The 20,695-nt window shown below is 34.8% G+C and overlaps 2 protein-coding genes across 2 annotated transcripts; one reads left to right on the top strand and one right to left on the bottom strand.

Moving 5' to 3' along the window:
* Window positions 1-5,914: 5,914 nt before the first annotated feature.
* On the bottom strand, window positions 5,915-10,178 carry LOC105283500 (probable cytochrome P450 6a13). The gene is made up of 7 exons (XM_011346306.3): window positions 9,857-10,178; window positions 9,291-9,457; window positions 7,649-7,903; window positions 7,387-7,558; window positions 7,026-7,244; window positions 6,596-6,847; window positions 5,915-6,227 (listed from the first exon to the last, which is right to left on the bottom strand). The coding sequence occupies exons 1-7, from the start codon at window positions 10,155-10,157 to the stop codon at window positions 6,040-6,042; spliced, it is 1,554 nt and encodes a 517-aa protein (XP_011344608.1). The 5' UTR covers window positions 10,158-10,178; the 3' UTR covers window positions 5,915-6,039.
* A 2,884-nt stretch (window positions 10,179-13,062) lies between these two features.
* On the top strand, window positions 13,063-20,473 carry LOC105283499. Its single transcript, XM_011346305.3, has 13 exons — window positions 13,063-14,541; window positions 14,988-15,176; window positions 15,454-15,689; window positions 15,955-16,166; window positions 16,238-16,314; window positions 16,440-16,636; window positions 16,715-16,875; window positions 16,965-17,133; window positions 17,190-17,383; window positions 17,473-17,602; window positions 17,664-17,853; window positions 17,931-18,073; window positions 18,231-20,473. Exons 1-13 carry the CDS (start codon window positions 13,335-13,337, stop codon window positions 20,256-20,258), a joined length of 5,133 nt encoding a protein of 1,710 aa, XP_011344607.2. The 5' UTR covers window positions 13,063-13,334; the 3' UTR covers window positions 20,259-20,473.
* Window positions 20,474-20,695: the final 222 nt, after the last annotated feature.

Genomic DNA, 20,695 nt, shown 5'->3' on the forward strand with positions numbered 1-20,695 from the left:
GCGAGGATCAAATGCTAGATGAAGATGTCAAGCAGCAAAAAGTTATTGACTTACAAATTTGATCTTGTTCGAAATGTTGTTCACATGACATGATCCGCGTACGATTCGTGAGAAAATATTTAGCGCACGAAATAGCATGCAAGATTAAACAAGATTCGAATTATATCGTATTATTATTTAATACTATTATTGTTAAATAATGCGTATTATTATTTACTTACATGAAATCCCTATCGCGGCGCATAGTCGCGAGTATTCGACGTGTATCACCTATTCGTATTAACAATGTCCCTCTCCACCGTCTCTTTGCTGTTCTCACAGTCGCTTTCCAGACAGTGTCGCGTATTCACGTGCAACAATCCCGGATCCTGTAATGTGCCGACGAAAGCTTTCCCTGCATGAATACCCAAGTATGCAAATGTCTCCGTTAGACGTTGCTCCTCGCCTTCGAGCATCACTCGAGAGTTCTTGCTGTCGGTACTCACCTTCGAGCAACTGCACGGCATCCCGTTGCTCAAACTTGCTTACAATGCTGCGCTAATCGCGTATGCATTGGTGAAAAAAATAAATGTGCCATAAATCACAAATTGTCTTGCTCGAATAATATGTATGTGGTTGACTTCAGCGACTATCTCACTTAGCGATTAATCTCGATCAATAACACAGTCAATTGCGAAGAGTCATACTGATAGTTATTGTAAAGATAATTCTTGTTATTATGCGATTTTTTTAGCATTAATATGATTTAGATTTACAATGTTTTGTCAATTTTGAATATAGGATATGTCTAAATTCAATTAAATGTTTTACTATCTGCTGTACGTGATTTGTGAAATGAGGTAAATTTTAAATAATCAAATTTTAAATAAAAATGTTTGAATGGCATATAGATAATGAAATATAAGGTCATTATATACAGTGACTGACAAAAAAGAGATCATTTCTATTTTGTGTTCCAAATAAAAAAATAAAAAGAATTCTATATTTTTTTACTGAGATAATTTTTCAGTGGCTCAATTTTGGAAAAGATTTCTCTTTTTATTTTCTTTAGATTTATATTTCAAATATATTTTTTCAAAAATATTTCGCTTAAGACTGGGACAGAAAAAGAAACAACTGACTCAGTTAAAAATGACACTTGTTGATTCAGATATTCTATCTTTTTACTGAACGAAGTTATACTGTGTTTTGTTTAGTTTGTTGTATGATCGTGTAGTGGTTCATTCGCTGATTGTTTCTCAACTGAGCAACTTTGCGGTAAAGATAGTTAACAAACAAACTTATACAGAAATCCGACAATTAATTATAAAAGATATCCAGGAAGGTTCTTCAAAAAAGCAACAAAATTTTAAATAAACAAGACTCGTGCAAAAGTGGAAAAAGTTTCGGGAGACTAGTTGTAGACAGAGTAAGAACAAACAGTCACTATATATTTTTCATCATTTTGTACATTTCGCAAATTGTTTTGCCTAGCTTAAAACAAAATTTAATTGGCTCTTCGTTTCATAGTGTTTTTTCAACGAGCGTCAATTAGCAAAGCTAATCAACTACCGTGCGTTTTTCATTACCTATGTTTGCAGCGCCTCTGCATTATCTAGATCCTACAAGGAATTAAAAACTAATATGTGGCGCCTTATCTTCATTTAATTAAAAAACATACATACTCACATATATACATGTATGTGGTATATAAACCAATATAAATTATATTAAAGTTTTTGCATATTGCATATTGCATTTTGCATATTTGTAACCTTTATATCTTGTAAGGAATAAATAATAACAATTAACAAAAATTTGAAAAAAATGTATTTGCTTCATGTCGGATTGGCTGCTGTTATGGAGTGCGAATATGATTCTTGAAGTGACAATTTAAGATATAGGTCATCTTCTGCCAGTAAGTTAAGTTATTGTTTTAATCTATTGATTGTTAAGTTAATTAATATTTATCTTCCTTTGTGTTATAATTTCAGAAGATAACTTATTGACACTGCTTATATAATACTTGAAAAGAACCTGAATTTATGGTCGAAACGTAGTGTTACTCATTTTATTTGTAATTGCCAGCTTAGTCAAAAATAAAGAGGATTTAATACTCATTAATTTACTGGCAACATAAAGGCTCCTTTCTCACTTATTTCAAATCAGTTCGCGTAAAGGTACATACATGATCTGTCTTGTCGCTTGTATAACATTCATGCGTATATTTGGCGCGAGGTATCACCGTGTCTCTTGGTACGAATATCCAGGGACTTCGACGAGTGTTTCCAGCTCTCGCGCTTTCTAGGGTATGAAGCCACAAAATTGCATAGTCAACGTGATCTCGAACGTCCGAGGAATCCAAAACGGTTGAAACGCTCGTGGTACGACCTACCACGAATCACTTCGTACCAATTTAGACTATGATGCTTCGCGAGACCATAGCCATGAGTGAAAGCCTGGAACGGGCCTCTTGAAATTCTAAGCTTCAAGAGCTTTGTACTACGCGGACATTCATAAAGCCAAGAATTTGACAGCGGTTCCAAATTACAACTGTTCCACGTTCTTTGATGTCTCTCTCGAACGAATCTTTACTGGTCTCTGCCATACTAAGGATAAATCTTTATAAGCGAGACGTCATGAGTTTTTGACAATTTTAACGTACGTACAGTTTTATTTCAAAGTTCCCTTAAATTTATATATAAACACAAATTTTATTAAAAACGCAAGAATATATTAATGCAAGAATTACAACCTCTTGTAAAAGCATCTACGTACTCCTATTGTAAATCAAATTAATATTATAGATCTTTAACAAATAGAATATATTTTCTCTCGCGTTCTTTTACAGAATGATAATTATCGGAACTTTTGCGAATAGATTTAAAGAACATAATTCTTGATCCATCTACATCATCTATTTTCATAAACTATCTCTTAATTTAAACAATTTAGCACAATCCCGCAAATTTTCACTGCCAGATCACATAATCTTGATAATTATTAATCAAACTACATATTTACTATAAATACATACTTATGATAGCACAACATAGCTATATTAATTTTATAGCAGGAAGCCTTTGAAAACAAAAAATAAAATTCTCAAAAAAAATAAAACCGCTACAATATTTGTATCGCCATCTAAATGCGACCCGGATTACTGAGTTAATGATCTGATGAAACAAACGTGTAGCAAAAGTCGCGCACGTAAAATACAATGTCGAACATGTTCTGCCTGAAGTGGGGAGAACAAAGCCAAAATCTTGTTGGCGCACGTAGTCTGCTCGTGCTCTCAATTCGTAATACAGTTGGCCCGCGCAACGATATCGCGAGTCGATGTTGATGAAGCGACCGGTGACGCGGCGCGCGCGACAAAGAAGCGATGTTGGGAAGTTGAAGAGAGGTAACACAGAACGGGAATACAATAGAAAATATTTCGCCTGTTATTGCGTCGCACGTACACGGGACGTACGTGTCGGTACGTTCTTATTTACTTTATCGAGAAAGCGAATCGCGCGCGGCGCCTCCAGTGGTACGATTTCCACGTTCCTTTCCTCCCCAGCTACACCCCCGTAGCTAACTCTTTTCCATCCTTTCTGCACTCGCTTACGAAGCGCAGTCCTTCTTCTTCTTCTTCGGGAACGGGCCGCCGCACGCCGGACGTGATCTCTCTGTGCATCGTCTCGTTAGTATGGCTGCTTATCTGCTTTTCTCGTCCCCTGGCGCAACGTGAATGCCAGCGCGTTTCTCTATTGTCGTTGATTTCGGCCCGGTCCATGCACGCGCGTGCACATGATGACGACGACGACGGCGACGACGATGACGAGGACGATGCGTGTCCACACGAGTGCACATTCTGCACGGTGACAACAGAGCCTCCCTCTATCTCGCGAGACGTGTCCTGACTACCGCTGCCGAAGACTCCCGATTTCCAGGATACGTTTGCGTTCCCCTCGAGGTATTCTACGACGAGATGCACGTTATTTCGTCGCGGTTTGTGTCGAGTGTGTCCACTGTGTTTCTTGTGTGGAACGGAAGATAACTCGTCACATAGGCACAACGGAATTAAAAGAAGAAAGCATAAATCAGCTTGTTTTTTCTTCAATAATGTAAAATTTTTTATCGTGTAATATTATGGTGTTTCATTTAGTTAAGTTTTAATTTTATGATCCTTTATTTCGAGTAAGTTAACTTTATTTTAACTTATCTTAACCGCCACGTATTTCACGTAAAGGCAAAACTGCCTTTTTCGTACTCTCCTTTATATACTTCTATTATATAACTATCAAAACTGAACTAAAATAGCTTAAAATAACTTTTTTATCTTAAAATAACTGCAACTTGTATAAAATTAAAGTTTTATTTTTTAATACTATCTTCTCTTTCTTTCCTTTTTAAATTTCTTAAGATAATTTCACGCTGCTTAATATCTCTATTAGAGTTAACGATATAATTTCAAAGTATTAATTTGTCTTCAAATCGCACAGATGTGTATACACTTTCGCAGCCACAGTTCACAGCTATAGTTCTACTCTGTCTAATCAAGACATATTTAAATTTTCAATAAATTTTCTCTTACTTACTAACGATACGAACAATTTATCGATGTTGATACCGAGCTATTTTTTGACAAGACGATCTTTTAGCAGCGTTATGAAGAATCAACTTTCAAGTTGAATCCTAATCGATTTTTCCGTGGCAGAAAGTGCCAACAATGTTAGAATAGATTTAGTGTTCCTAGTCGATAGATTACCATCACAGTTTCATTTTCATATGCATTAATTAATAATAAATCGCATCAAGTCAATCTCAATTTAGAGACCAATGAATTAATTTTATTCAAAATGACTTACTTCTGCCATTAAAGTGGTTAATTATCCATCTTAAATTGATTCCCTTGATATTATATTCCCTTATATTCTCTTTGATCTTTCTCAAATATTATAAATTAGTAAATCCATATAAGTATTACATAATTTAGTTGTATCTTTCCTTATATTAGTTATGTACTATATATAAATAATTTATTTTATTTTGCATCACAAAATATAAAAATATGTTTAGCATGCGCGCACACACACACACACACACACACACACACACACACACACACACACACACACGTACGCACATACAATATATATTTAAAAATTTATTATCATATATATTATATACGGTGAGGCACCTAAAACAGGCCACCTGAATATCTCGGCTGTTATTGGTGATAGAAAAAAATGTGTCAGACCAAACTTGCATGGTTTCGAGGGACACATAATTTGTTCTAAATAGTTTTTTATTAGGTGGACGTGTAGGGGACATATGAAGGTCAACTTCGTTTTTTTAAATGGTATGATATGTTTTTTTACGTACCATCTAGTAGAGCGTTTGAAGATGCGCACATTGATCTACGGGTCAAAATCATTCAAGGTCACTGAAGGGAAACTGCAAGGGAAAATAATTTACTTTATATTGCCTAGAGTTCTCTGTTATTAAAAATACTGTAAACTCAGAAATGAAAAAGTTGTAGCACTTAGAAATTTTAGCCTTCAGTGACCTTGAATGATTTTAACCTGTAGATCAATGTGCGCATCTTCAAACGCTCTACTAGATGGTATACGTAAAAAAACATATCATACCATTTAAAAAAACGAAGTTGACCTTCATATGACCTCTACGCGTTCACCTAATAAAAAACTATTTAGAACAAATTATGTGTCCCTCGAAACCATGCAAGTTTGGTCTGACACATTTTTTCTATCACCAATAACAGCCGAGATATTCAGGTGGCCTGTTTTAGGTGCCTCACCCTGTATATATATTAAGATATATTAAAAACTATAATATATAAAATATATAAAATAAGTACCTATATAAAATTTATTATATTTTAATTTGAAACTTTTATTATATTTATCATATTTTAATTTAAAACTTCAATACTTTTTTATTGAATATTATTTATACAAAATATCTATATATAAATTGATTATTAAAATACAGAGATGAAGTTGTTTTAACTTATCAAATATCAAAACGTAATCTTTAATGCGACATGCATTACGATTTTCCTGCTTGATCTTGTAAACGACGGCGAATCTTCAACCATATATCATATTTACTTGTTAATGTAAAAGTGGTCGGTTCAAACTGTAGTGGCGTAACTGTTTTCTCACTTAATTCTGCTTCAAAATTTGCTATAAGAGTAACGAGACCTATTTTTGTTTGCATATAGGCAAATCTCATTCCTGTCCAATGAAAAAAAAAAATAAAACATTGTAAGAGATATGTACAAAACTATTTTTAGAAATTTTCAATAATATCGGATTGTAACAAAAATTCGTAGCTTTTCTTGAAATTCCAAGATAATGTTATATATGTGTATAAATATTTATTCAATCACATACGCGCTATTCTGTTCCACTGCTATTTGCTATCTTTACAATAACTTCATGAATCCATCCTTCCGGAATTTCTTAACTCTCTTTCTTTTTTATTAAAAAAATAAAACAGCACTACGAACTTTTGTAACAATCCAATATAAAGCGTGAGTATAGCATATTTTTTTCTGAAAGAATTACACAATATCAAAAAGATAAATTAATCCGTGAATTACCAATACAAATTCGTGGTCCATCGCCAAAAGGTAGAAACGTATAATTATTACGAAGTTTCTTGTTTTCATCAAGAAATCGATCTGGATCGAATATATTTGGATTCTCGTAATAAAGTGGGTCATGATGGATTGCATAAATAGGTACGAGAACTTTTGTACCCTTTTCTATGATAACATCTGTGTCAGGAATTTGATACCGTTCTTCGCAAACTCTTTGTGTCATTGCAACAGGCGGATATTTTCTAAGAGTTTCTAAAAATTTAATATTCTTAGAGACTGTTGAGTCTTTTTATTATACTATTTTATAAATGCGCGATAAAGTATGTTAGATGCTTGCAAACATTCGTTAAAATGCATAGGCTTCGTTAATTATAATATTAACATCTCTTGTGTTTTAATTATTAACATTGTATTTTAATGCAAAACTTACCGCGAATAACGCGATCAAGATATTCCATTTCGCATATAGCATCATAAGAAATGCAACGGTGTTTCTCAAAAACGCTTTGTATCTCGTCGTATAATTTCTTTTGTATTTCAGGATTAGCAGCCAATTCGTACATGGCGAAGCTCATTGTTGTCGATGAAGTTTCGAAGCCAGCCAAGAAGAATATATAAACCTGAGCTGCAATGAGCTTATCATCGATAACTGAAATATCAACTCAAATTTTAATATCAATTGCTTTATTGTTCAAAGTAAAAATGTAATTTAGAGAGATATAAAAATTGCATAGAATAAGAACATTTTGAGCAAAGTACGACACACATTTACATCTAATTATTTCTGATACCTATGTCATTCGCTTCAGATGAAATATCCTGCGATTGGGCTGCAAATGTATCTTGCTGAATTTTCTTATATCTTAAATCCATCAAGACTTGCATAATATCATTCCGCGTTATGTTGTTCATCTGTCTGTGTGTAATCATTTCATTCACTATTCTCATGAAGTAGATAATTACCTTCGTAAAATACAGCAAATATAAATTATAAATACATTGAATAAATATCTTTCATATTATTTAAATATAATATTAGTATTAATACGTTACGTCTGAAGGATTTAGAGATATTGACAACCATTTGAAGACTCCGGGCATGTAATCACGCACACATCTCTTTATTGCCAATATTAACGACGGATCCAAGACCGTTTTACACATTTTTCGAAATTCGGAATTACCATTTTGTATCGTGTTAGTTTCAAGTCCAAAAAAACAGGTAGCTATGACTTCAGTGGTAAACTTGACAGAAAGATCACGAATATCAACGGGCTCTCCAGTGTCCGCACATTGATTTACAAATTGCTAAAACAGTAGCTATATTAATTTAATGTAAACTGTATAACTTGAGAACGATAAAGAATTAGCAAAATAAATCCACAAAAATATATTTATATTATTTACAATGTTAAGGATTGTCATATTAAAAAAATTAAATTAATCTTAAAAATTTATTGTATCATGTATAACTTCCCAGATAGCAAAATGATACCAGCATGCCCGCAGATTGGTAACAAATTCGATCAGAATCCCAAACCAAAACCGTAGCCATTTGTGTCTGCATTAAGCTCGGGTTCTGCCGACAGAGCCTGCTGGACAGGTAATGTGAGCAGATTGGCAACAGAAATCGCGCAGAGTCTGTACACATAACCTGGTAGCAGATTGTCAGCAGATTGAGAGCAGAGCCTGCGCATATAACTTGAGAGCAGTTTGGCAGCAGAAATTGAGTAGGTTCTGTACATAATCAGCTGTTAAAATGATCCCTAATCCATACTGCTATTTAAATTGCTATTTTTCTTTATTTTCAATGGGAAAGAAATGCAAAATTGAAAAGAAATACACAATAATAAGAATGAAATATATATCCAGTAAAAACAATGTGAGCAATATGGTTAAATTAAAGTACATTTGGCTTGATGTGTTTTTCTGACAGTTCGTTGCATAATCTCTCTCTTATTGTTAATTTATTCTAATCTGAAGTCCGAATTTTGTTTTCGAACTTCAGATTGCTTGCGGTGTGCGTGGACGTTGTCCATGGGAGCCTCTGTGCCGCAAGTACAAAAATTTTCAGAAAAATTAATATTATCATGCCAAGGCGCGTATATTAACTTATATAACTGTCAGGCTAAATCTTAACGTCGAGTAAGAACTCGACGTGTGCACCGCATAGCGGTGCGGAGCGAAACCGCATATTCCTATCTGTTTAAATTTGAATTGTGTCAAAAGCTGCAGATTCTGCTCGGTTTCTGCTGCCAATCTGCTCACATTGCCTGTCAGCAGACACTATTGCATTTCTGATAACAGTTTGATAACATCATCTGAAAGAGCAACTTCTGTATAAACTCTGTTGCCTTTCTGACATCAAAAATTTACTGCAGACACTGCTCAGAATTTGTTCGTGCAGGTTTGGCTATCTGGGTTATTATTCCAAAAAATAGTCGCTTTATAAAAGCGGAATCAGGCAGTTAGGTAGAGAAAGTGATAAATAACAAATATGGTAAATATTTTGTGCGTTAAAAATCCGATAAGAATCTAATATTCAATCTTTCGTTTTTTAAATATTAAATTATACAATATCATATTTATCCATACTTTGATAGAATATATTTTGTTACATATGTTTTGTTATCTATCTGTGTTACTCATAGAAAACATATATATACGTAAACATATATATATATACACACAATACCTTAAATTTTTCTGAAACATCCGTAAACAATCCAAATATATGTCGAATTTTACCAGATGTAAAGGCTGGTGTGAGTTTTGTACGCAAATTTCGCCATCGTGGCCCGCTGAGATTGATTAAATTCGCAGTGAGCGGATCAACGTGTTCATTTGCTGCAATTCCACGACCTAAATAGAACTATGAATAAATAATTGCAATCACCAAGTGTAATCGTATTCATTTGAATACAATCACTACTACGAAACATACAATTTATAAATTCATTATTCGTGACTTAAAAACTTTAGATTATTTATATATGTATAGACGTACACATTCGAAAGCAAAGTAAATTAAATAGATGTAAATGAACGCCAAATTAATTAATATAAATTGATTAATATTAATATTAATATAAAAAATTAATATTAATATAAATTAATAAAAAAGTTATTAATACACTATGTACTTAGTATACAAATAAAAAGATGACAAAAAATATCTTAAACAAAAATTTTCACATAAAAAACTAGAAAAAAAATGGAAAATATTAAAAATTAAAAGAAAAGTATTTCTTAGCTACTTACTTTGGAAATAGACGAAGTCTTTCACCAAAATATGTTTAATTAATTTTAGATCTCTTAATAAAAGAACTGGTGTCACGAGCTCATACATGCCAACAAATGGATAGCCTTCGTACATTTTATATATTCTTTGCAGATTTTCACCGACAGTGATCTTTAACATTGCTACATTTCTGTTATTCCCAAAAAACAATGAAGGTTTGGGATAAGGCACATTTCTTTCTAACCAATAGGTATAACGTCTCGTCATGTAGTAGTATAGCAATAGGATGCATAATAAGACGAACAGCGACAATAAAAGCATTTTTTGTAATAGCAGGTGAAGTGAAATATCTAAAATGTACATAAACAATTGGTTTTTAAAATTTTATTAGTAATTATATATTTGCATGTATAATTATTACTAAAAGAAGCTAATTTTATTATATTATTACATAACGTTTTGTAGATTATTGTATAGATTTTTATAGATTATTATATTATTATATAGATAGAAAGTTTTTATAGATTTGGAATTGCATTATACTTTACTTATTATATATACTTCATTTTATATTTTTTTCATAAAATATTAAAATAAATATTACCTGGTTATGTGTGTGTCTCTTCCAGAAATGTCCTGATACCCGAAATACGTGCACATGACTGCAGGCTGCAGCGAGAAGCGCAGAATTATATGTTCTTGCATAACCGATATATGCAAACTGGGTTTTGGGTCAAGGACTCAAACAACTACTTTCTTTTAATCGAATAATAAAGCTGTTGTCCCTTTTACTTTTTCATAGCATTAACATATGAATAAATATGTAAGTATTGTAATACTTATTATATTACATAAATAAACAATATAATATCACACAACCAACATATTTGGATTGTTTATGGATGTTTCAGAAACATTTAAGGTATTGTGTACATACAGGGTGGCCCATTTTAATTTATACAGTCGATTTTTTAAAAAACTAAAAGAGATACGAAAAAATGTTTCAGACAGACATGTCACGATTTCGAGGGGGACATAAGATGATACCATTGGTTTGACCTTGAATAGTCGTTTGAAGGTCACGCAAAGATCACCTTCAATTTCTTAAATTGAAACCCCAACTTTTTATTGCAGATTCTTATTCTCCATCGAAAAGTAAGTAACTTTTGTCTGAAACATTTTTCCGAAAAATGTCATCTTATGTCCTTAAAATGTCCTCAAAACTCATCTTGAAGATCATTTTAAGGACATAAGATAACATTTTTCGGAAAAATGTTTCAGACAAAAGTTGCATGTTTTCTCGCGTAGAATCCGAATCCGTAATAAAAAAAATACCATGTCTCATTAAAAAAAATTTCAGACCGGAAGTTAGAATTTCGATAAACAATGACCCGTCTAGTTGTATCCACATTCTCTGTCGTGTATGGAGATCAACGTTCGAACAGTGTATTGTCGAATATCGACAATGTCAAACGTGATTACGTAAATCGGTATTCGACAATACACTGTTCGAACGTTGATCTCCATACACGACAGAGAATGTGGATACAACTAGACGGGTCATTGTTTATCGAAATTCTAACTTCCGGTCTGAAATTTTTTTTAATGAGACATGGTATTTTTTTTATTACGGATTCGGATTCTACGCGAGAAAACATGCAACTTTTGTCTGAAACATTTTTCCGAAAAATGTCATCTTATGTCCTTAAAATGATCTTCAAGATGAGTTTTGAGGACATTTTAAGGACATAAGATGACATTTTTCGGAAAAATGTTTCAGACAAAAGTTACTTACTTTTCGATGGAGAATAAGAATCTGCAATAAAAAGTTGGGGTTTCAATTTAAGAAATTGAAGGTGATCTTCGCGTGACCTTCAAACGACTATTCAAGGTCAAACCAATGGTATTATCTTATGTCCCCCTCGAAATCGTGACATGTCTGTCTGAAACATTTTTTCGTATCTCTTTTAGTGTTTTAAAAAATCGACTGTATAAATTAAAATGGGCCACCCTGTATATATGTGTTTACGTACATGTATGTTTTCTATGAGTAACACAGATATATAACAAAACATATGTAACAAATTATATTCTATCGAAGTATGGATAAATATAATGAATAATAAATATTGTATATAATAAATATTGTATAATTTAATATTAAACACGAAATATTATATATTATAAATGTTATGTTATGAATATTATATATTATATTATATATTATAAATGTTATGTTATGAATGTTAGATACTTATCGGATATGTAATGATTTTTCTTATAATAATATTAATACACACATACACATATTGTAATTCGCACGAATTGATACAAGTAAATATAAGATATAGGTATAACACATTAACACAATAAATTTCATTAATTTTTTCGAACATCGGCACCAAGCTGTCATGAAACGCGGTATCTATGCGGAAGCCATCAGTACTAACATGTGTTTTTATTATAATATGTATTGATAAGATTTATACGGTTAGATTATATTATGTATATCCCAAGTAATAAAGTGACATTAGAAGACAAAATAACATCACTTTGCAACTTGGGATGATTGTAATTTACCAAAACTTAGATGTAAAGTAAAAACTTAGACGTAAGTCTTTTCGATTAAATGTTTGGAAAATGTTTCTCTGATATCTGTGCCAAGATAAAGCGATTTATATTGTCATAAATATCCTATCATATCTTCAAGCATGTCATATAATACGTATCTTTTTTACAGACAATACTCATAAATATATTTATAAAACTTAGATATTATTGCCAACTTAAACGTCTTTCAGTAACGTTTATCACAACTTGCCATTGATATAAAGTTATGATTTTGAAACGCAGCGAAGTTGTAATGGCGTAAACTCTTCTTTAATTACGCCTTATTTTCTAAATCTCAAATTCTGGAAATTATATCGGTGCTAATAAAACTTATTCTTGCAAGAATACAACGTGGTTGATTGTACATACATACATACGCACACACCTAAAATTGAATCCGCCGTATTCCTTGACGTCTTGCATAATATATTTGTATTAGCCGGACTGCGTGGTGACTTCGGTAGCAGTCGCAGCAGCGCTTGGAAGAGGCCGCTGATAGTCTCGACCGCCTCGAAATGCTGATGCTAAATAAAACTCCTAGCTACTTGGGCCGATGCCATACGTTCTAATTTCCTCGAAGGCACGACCGGCTGTGGACGTGGTGGCCCGGGGTCTGCCACGTCGAAGGGCGACCAGCGCAATACATTGCCAATAGATCTAACTATTTTTCGTGATTGTGTTAGAGAAAGAGACTAGTCGAATTGTTCGAACAACCGGTAGTGGAGAAGTTGTGGGAAGATCACCTCGGGTCGGTAACGCTTGAAGTAGCCTTCGTGGAAGAAGCCGTTTTCACTGCTGCGCGCCAGTCGGCCAATACAGCATCATCGACAGACAGTGGGCCAAGTCCACGTACAGTGTACGATCCTTCCATGTGAAAACTGCTCTGTCATGGCTGTTGCCCTTCTGGGCAAGTGTGTCGCACTGCTGGGACTCGTCGTGCTGTTCTACGCTACCTGCTATGGCTTCCGAATACGCGACGTCCTGCCACAAACACATCCGGCCGTCTGCATCCCCGCGCACGGCAGAACCTGCCCCGCGGACAAGACGGCGACGACCACTACAGCGACCGGGGGACCGATGTACTTGGCCCGGAAATGGCACGAGAACACAGTATTGCGGACTATCGCTGCTGGCCGGAAGCCACCTGCTGAGCTGACGACAGCTACACGAATGGAGAGAACTCGGAACGAAAGGACTACCAAATATGGGAGAGATAAGAGTGCAACTGGATCTATGCAAAAGAGTTCCAGGATAGAAGTGGATGATGACGAAGAGGAAGCGGTGGTAGAGATGGAAGACGGGGAAGAGGTAGAAGAAGATAGAGAATTGGTAGGGGATTTTCAAGAAGAAGTGGATAGAGTAAAAGAGCGCTATGAACAAAAAGAAGCAGCCAAGACTGCGATATCAGATGAAGTTGTTGATGATGATGAGGAGGAAATGAAAGCTCCAATTAAGGCAGATCAACAAAAAGTACCAGATCTACATAAAAAACATGATAAAATTAAGAATTTGCAAATTGACGAGGATGATAATGAAGAAAAAGACGAAAATGGAGATAAAGAAGACGATGTAAGGAAACTCAGTTTATCTAAAACATTGGAGAAAGTAAGACTTGCTGATAAAGATAAAGCTAAGATTTCATTTAGTAAACACAACATAGAAAAATCAGAACAAGATGATAAAAAATTAGCTGATACAAAGCCAGCAGTCGAGAGCGTGAAGCAATCAATTGTAAGTACGAAACAACCGATCGAGATTACGAAAAAGTCGACCGCAGATACGAAAAAACCAGTTGAAGATGTCAAAAAATTATCTGAAAGTACAAAAACAGTTGAATCTATTAAACCTACTGCTAAATCTAAAACTGAAGCGACAAAAGTTGAATCTATTAAAACTACTACTAAATCTAAAACTGAAGCGACTAAAGTAGTAACAAAATCAGATGAAAAATCGAAAACGAGCATGAAACTGGAAGCTTCAACACCTGCATTGAAAACCAAGGACCAATCAAAACAGCCAAAAACAGAAAAAGTGGATGTTAAAAAAGTAACAAAATCAATTCCAAAATCATTGAAAACAGTTTCGCAAGTGGAGAGTGAGTATTATGTGAAAATTAATATAAAAAGGATTTGTCTAAAAATCTTTAGTGCATCTATGTAATTAAATGTTATATTGTGATAATATATTATGCGATAGTACATTAACTAATACTTCAGCTAAAAAAATATTTAACAGCCATATAATTCTTTTCTTCTTTACCGAATTTCTATCGGATTTCTTATTATCTTTCTTCGAATAACTTTTATAGATAATTGTTTTTTATTTTTGTAAAGAAAACTCTTCTTCTTTTTCAATAGCTTTATTTAAAAAATAATATTTTAATAGTAAATGTTTAATAGTAAATGTTTAATAGTAAATGTTGTATATATTTTATTTATTCTATATGTATTTTCGTGTGATGAAAGCAGGCATAAATGCATTTCCGAAATAGAATTTGCGTCAGAAAATATTAAAAATAATTAATTATAAAATATTTTTTAGAGCAAGAGACAAAGCCGAAACCGATGAAACGTACAGACGTGTCTGTTACATTGTCCGAACTGAATGATGCAATTCTACGTGTATCGACCTTCGTGCCAAATTTTACGAACGTTGAAAGTCTTGAATGTCAGCAGCATGGCAAGATATTTCTGCGACAATTGAGGGGTTACAAGTTCTGGGCGCTACAAAGTGAGTCGATCGAGAGATATAATTATCATTGACTTGTCAATGCAAAAATATTATAGAATGGATAATCAAGAGATATTCCATGTTTTTCCATTCCATTGATCGTATACGCATACGCAAAGAGAGAAAGAGAGAGAATTAAAAATTTTTGTAAATAATAAATATTATTTAAATACTGAAAATTTTTGATCAAATATTCTGTTTATACTTATAAGTATACTAAATGATTATAATTTTAAAAAAGTGACATTATCAAACTAAGAACTTATTTTGTTTCCAGTGTTAGACTCCAGCGCAAAGATTCCATCTAACTTGTTGCGAGGAAACGTGAATCAGCTTGGGGATTATGATCAATGTTTGGGTGTGTTGGCACACGTTAAAGTAGATAAAAAACCGATAAGAATTCAAGGGAAATATTGCTTGGCTGCCGTGGACATGCATGCTTCTCATCCAGACATGAAGTTACCGGTTAATCTGATGCAAGCTCGCGCTTTTATACGAGGAAATATGCACGACGTAAGGAGTTTTGTTCAAGTCGCGAAAAAAATTTTTGAAAATAATGCATTATCTATATTTCGCAAAAATGTTAAATAGTAAATGATAGATTAATAAATGTAGGCAAAAATCTTTAAATCTGAATCTGTTTCGAATCTTTAAATCAGAAATTTGTTAAAGTCGTATTGATAAACTGATTTCTTAAAACATTTAACAAGATATCACATATTTTTCAATTTAAATGTCCGCAATTAAAAATTTTTCAGCAACCTACTGAATGTTTCAGCCAGGTCATTTAATTCCAAAATTTACTACAGTAAATTGGGCATTGTGTCTACCCGCAGCGTGTTCTGCTAAGGACGCTAAACATACATTAGAAAATGCTTTAAAAGATTATAATGAAACTGTTGGAATTACATTCACAGTGAATGTTGATCCTGATATGTGTTATGTCAAACAGAAGTCTCAGATCTACTCGAAAGAGACGATCGGCGTTTTGTATGTAACTTTTTATTATCGTACATTTAAAACAATGTGATCGATATATTTATCATCATTTTATTTTGTAGGTACTTTTATGCTATGATCATCTGTCTCGTTATCGTAGCAACTATAAGGGATTACTTCGTGGATATGCGAGGAAAAGGTAATAATTTGAATAAATTTCAATTAATCCTCCAAGGAGCTCCAATTATATTATATATATGCAGGACTATTTTGATATAGTAGTACAACAGTTATAATGATCTGATACAAGCGTCTCTTTCGCAGGAAATTATTCGGAAAGAATAATCATGTCATTTTCCTTGCGAAGAACGATTAAAGCTTTATTGAAGAGAACGGCGAGCGCTACGGATATTACGTGTATCCACGGAATAAGAGTGCTCGCTACAATCGCTCTTTATATCGGCCATCAGCTTATAGTAATTTCCCGAATACCGTTTAGTAATCGCACTTCTTTCACTGAGGTAATCCTTGAGCAAAATTTGCCTTTGGATTATAACATTCTGACATACCATTCCATCGGTTAAATTCTGTTTCAACAGATCGCCAACAATCCAGTCACCTCTATTTTGCGGGTATCGTTAGTTTATACGGATGCCTTTTTGCTACTAAGCGGCGTTCTGACCGCTTACAATATGGCACAGGAATTGAAAACTCGCGGTGAGATTCGCTGGTTCTGTCGTTTTATCGCTAGATTTATTAGGTGCGTGGTTTCATGAAAAAGAACTTTTTTTTATTATTTCGCTCGTTTTAAGTTAAACAAGCTGACTTTAATTCTTTATTCACATCCAGGCTTACACCAGCGTTGCTCGCGGTGGTGTTTTGGTACGCTTTCGTCATGGAACATCTCGGCTCAGGCCCGCTGTGGAACAGTATTATCATACCAAACGCAGAACTCTGTAAGTGCAATGCGTGGACGAATCTTTTGTACGTGCAGAATTTCTTCCCGTTTGAGGAGATGGTGAGTGAACATGAGTGATGTTTAAAGAAAGACGATTGATGATGAATCTTTTCCAGTGCGCCACGCACACGCATCAGCTGGCCTTGGACATGCAGTTATCGCTTTTGGCTCCTATGCTGGTATTCTTTTTGCAATATAAACCTCTTATTGGTATCCTCTTGATGGTCTTCTTCATTCTATTATCCGCTACTCTTCGTTACATAGCGACGGTGAACAACTACCTGTCTTTCGTCATCTTTCACGGAATATCGTGAGTACATATATGTACATTTCGAATATGTAGATTTCGACTACTCGTGATTCTGCGATCTTACTTTAGCAACACCTTCTGGATTGCAGATTAAAGCGCCTTTACAAAACTGCTAATTTATCTTACGCATTGCCGCTACACAGGGCTACGCCATATATTTCCGGTGTTGGCCTCGGTGTATTGCTGCATTACACCGGGAAAAACGTCAAGATTCACAAGGTAATTAATTCCTATTTGGTTTATATCTTCATGTCTGATCGTGTCAATATCCTAACTTCAGATGTTAGTGATCTTGGGTTGGTTGATTGCGACGGCCTTGGGTTCATGGTCGTTATTTTCACCTTGGCGTCAAGCCAGACGGGACTACGTGTATGATGCTGAAGAGGCTGCTCACTATGCAGTGATCGGGCCGGTGTCATGGGCAGCAGCTCTTTGCTGGTTAATATTTGCCTGCTTTACAGAACATGGAGGTCTGTTGTAGTAATAACGACAATTAGAAAGTGCAAATAAGAGAAACGAATGTAATTAATAATTGCTTACTCCACAGGTGTGATTAACAGATTTCTCTCCAACCATTGGCTGGTGATCTTCAGCAGGATATCATACGCTGTGTACTTATCGCAATTTGCAGTATTTTTCTATAATGTCGCGACCACAAGATATTCCACAGAATTTCAGCTTCATAGAGCGGTAAGTTATGCTGAGATATTTTTAAGATCTCTTTTTATTAGAAATCATTATATTTGAGATATAAATAGATAATAAGTAAAAATAATCAGATACGTCTAAATCTTTTTAATAACAACATATAAATTCATGTATAAGTACGTTATTCTTGTGTTCGCAGATTGATCCTCTGGAAGTAATGGTAGTGATAGTTGCGTCAGTCGTTTTGACATTATTTCTTGATTTTCCGATGCAGGAGATAAAGAGCGTTATAATGGAAAGCACAGACGGTTCGACGCTCGAAACTTTCGAAGAAAAAAAGATAAATGCAAACGAGAGTAAAAGCGTTGAACTGACAGACCCTGTGAAAATAACAGGTAATCAAACGAATAATGTTTTCGAAGACGATGAAGTTGCGTCCACCGGCTGGGACTGGCAGAGGGATATAACTCACGGTGCAATTATTTTGGAGGGACACGATACGGAAGAAGAGATAATGGACATGCCATTGAAGAAAGTGAATGGAAGACGAACGTCATTCATCGATCACGAAACGTATGATTCCGAGGAAATTTCCAGCAAAAATCGAAACGAAATAGTGGGTAGAAAATTATCCAAAGATACGAAAGATTACACGGAGCGCGGTAGAAGAAACATAAATAGTCAGAGATATATGACAGATGACTCCGAAGAAGAAGCTATTGAATTTTTGAGAAGTCAACGTGAATACAATGTCACCTCTCAACGCAACAGGCGTTCCCTGTCAAAAACTAAAGAGAACAAGAGATTATCGTCGAAAGAAAGCGAAGATGAAGAAGAATGGCGACATCGAAGAGAAAATGAGGATGGTTCAAAACAGTTTAGAAAATCGGAGTCTAGAGGAAGAACGTTGGCTAAGGAAACGGACGATTATCCTTCTTGGGAGTTTGTCAAAAAGGAAAGCGAACAATATGATGCAACTCCACGATCCTTCATAAGATCAATGAATGCTACCAAAAGAATCTCTTCCGAGAGCGAGGAGGAGCTATCGCCTCAACAAAAATTAAAGCCGGAGCGCATTTCAAGTTCTGATGCAAGAACGAGCGACGAAGAGGAATGGGAACACGAGTTAAGGATACGAAGAAAAGAATTTATGGAAAAGCTAATTGCCCAGCAGCGCGAATCGTTGGTCGAAACGGATAACCGCGAAACCGATGCAGAGTCTTTGAAGCGCAGATCATCTGCGGAGGGCAGGATAGCCTTACTGCGAGACGATCTTTCAGGTGAAGACAATATGGACTCGTGGACTGTCAGTGTAGGACCACGGATTACGCTACTCGGATCCTCCCAGGAACCTAGTGAGCCTGAAGAAGACGGTATTTACATGCGACGAAGAGAGTACCGCGAGCAGGGTCCACCTTCTAGAGAAGATAGTCAAAGCGAGGAAGATAGCAGTCAGGACACTTCAAAAAGGCAGTCTCAAACTAGTGGTAGTCAAAAAACGTCTCTAGAAGAAGATGACGACGTAAACAGTTATAACTTCATTCTAACGAAAGAAAGTAAAAGAGAATCATTACAGGATCTCTCAAAATTGCTACCGGAAGAATTGGCGATTAGCGGATGGAACGTCATAAAAAGAGAAGGTGATCTTCTGACCAAACCAACATCGGCTGGATTGTTCAAGCGAGAATCTATCGTGAAGAGTCAAGCCAGCGAGGAGGATCCCGAGTATCTCCTTCCAGAAAGGCCCAAACTAATTCAACAGGAACGTGAGCATCCGTTTAAGAAAGCTTGGCAAATGCAGAAGTCCAGGTCAGAAGAGGAAGGTTCGTCAGCGTACACCATAAAGGAACCTAAGGAGCAACAATGCGAAACAAAATCGAAGGAGCAAGAGTTGCCGCACAAGCGTAATGGCGAACAGTCTGAAGATATGCAATCGTTTGCCGAGGAGGTTGAAGCTATTGTAATGTTACAAAGCAGAAGCTCCGATACGGAAGATAGTAAGATCAGTTCGAAATCTAGCACTGATTTCGACATGGATTCAATTTCGATAGAAAACAGTAGAGCTACGTTTGAGGGAGACCATAGGCAGAATTCAAAATCTGAAACCGATGAAGATTCCGCGAAATTTAATTGGCCCGATGAAGAAGAGGAAGACGAGACTTACAGAACCGGTCACAGGCGAAAGTCGGAAGAAGCAGATTGGAACTGGGAGCAGGAGGAAACTTGACGAAAATTATTTTAAACGTTTGTATGAGAGTGATTATCGGTACCTTCAAGCTTGAAGGCAAACATAGAGGAGGACAATGACCAGATTGCAGCGCTCAAACGAAATGTCTGATTTGCGAGAAGAAAGATACGAAGACGAAGACATCTAAAGGAATAAATTAGATTTATATTAATCGCTATATATTATAAGTTAATAAATTCTAAAGAAAATACTTCTACATGCTCTCTCATTCCGCTTTCTTTTTATAAAAACTGCATTCTGTACATTACAAATTCGAGATTTCGTTGGAACTATATTTTTACATTTTACATTTGCTTTTCTGAAAGGAACATATATATTTTTTTCAATATTATATTTTATTATAATATTAATTTTTATAATTATATAATTTTATAATTTATAATATCAAGAATCTCCAATATTTAATTTCATATCAC

This window comes from Ooceraea biroi, chromosome 1, assembly GCF_003672135.1.
Source record: "Ooceraea biroi isolate clonal line C1 chromosome 1, Obir_v5.4, whole genome shotgun sequence".
Classification (NCBI taxonomy): Eukaryota; Metazoa; Arthropoda; class Insecta; order Hymenoptera; family Formicidae; genus Ooceraea; species Ooceraea biroi.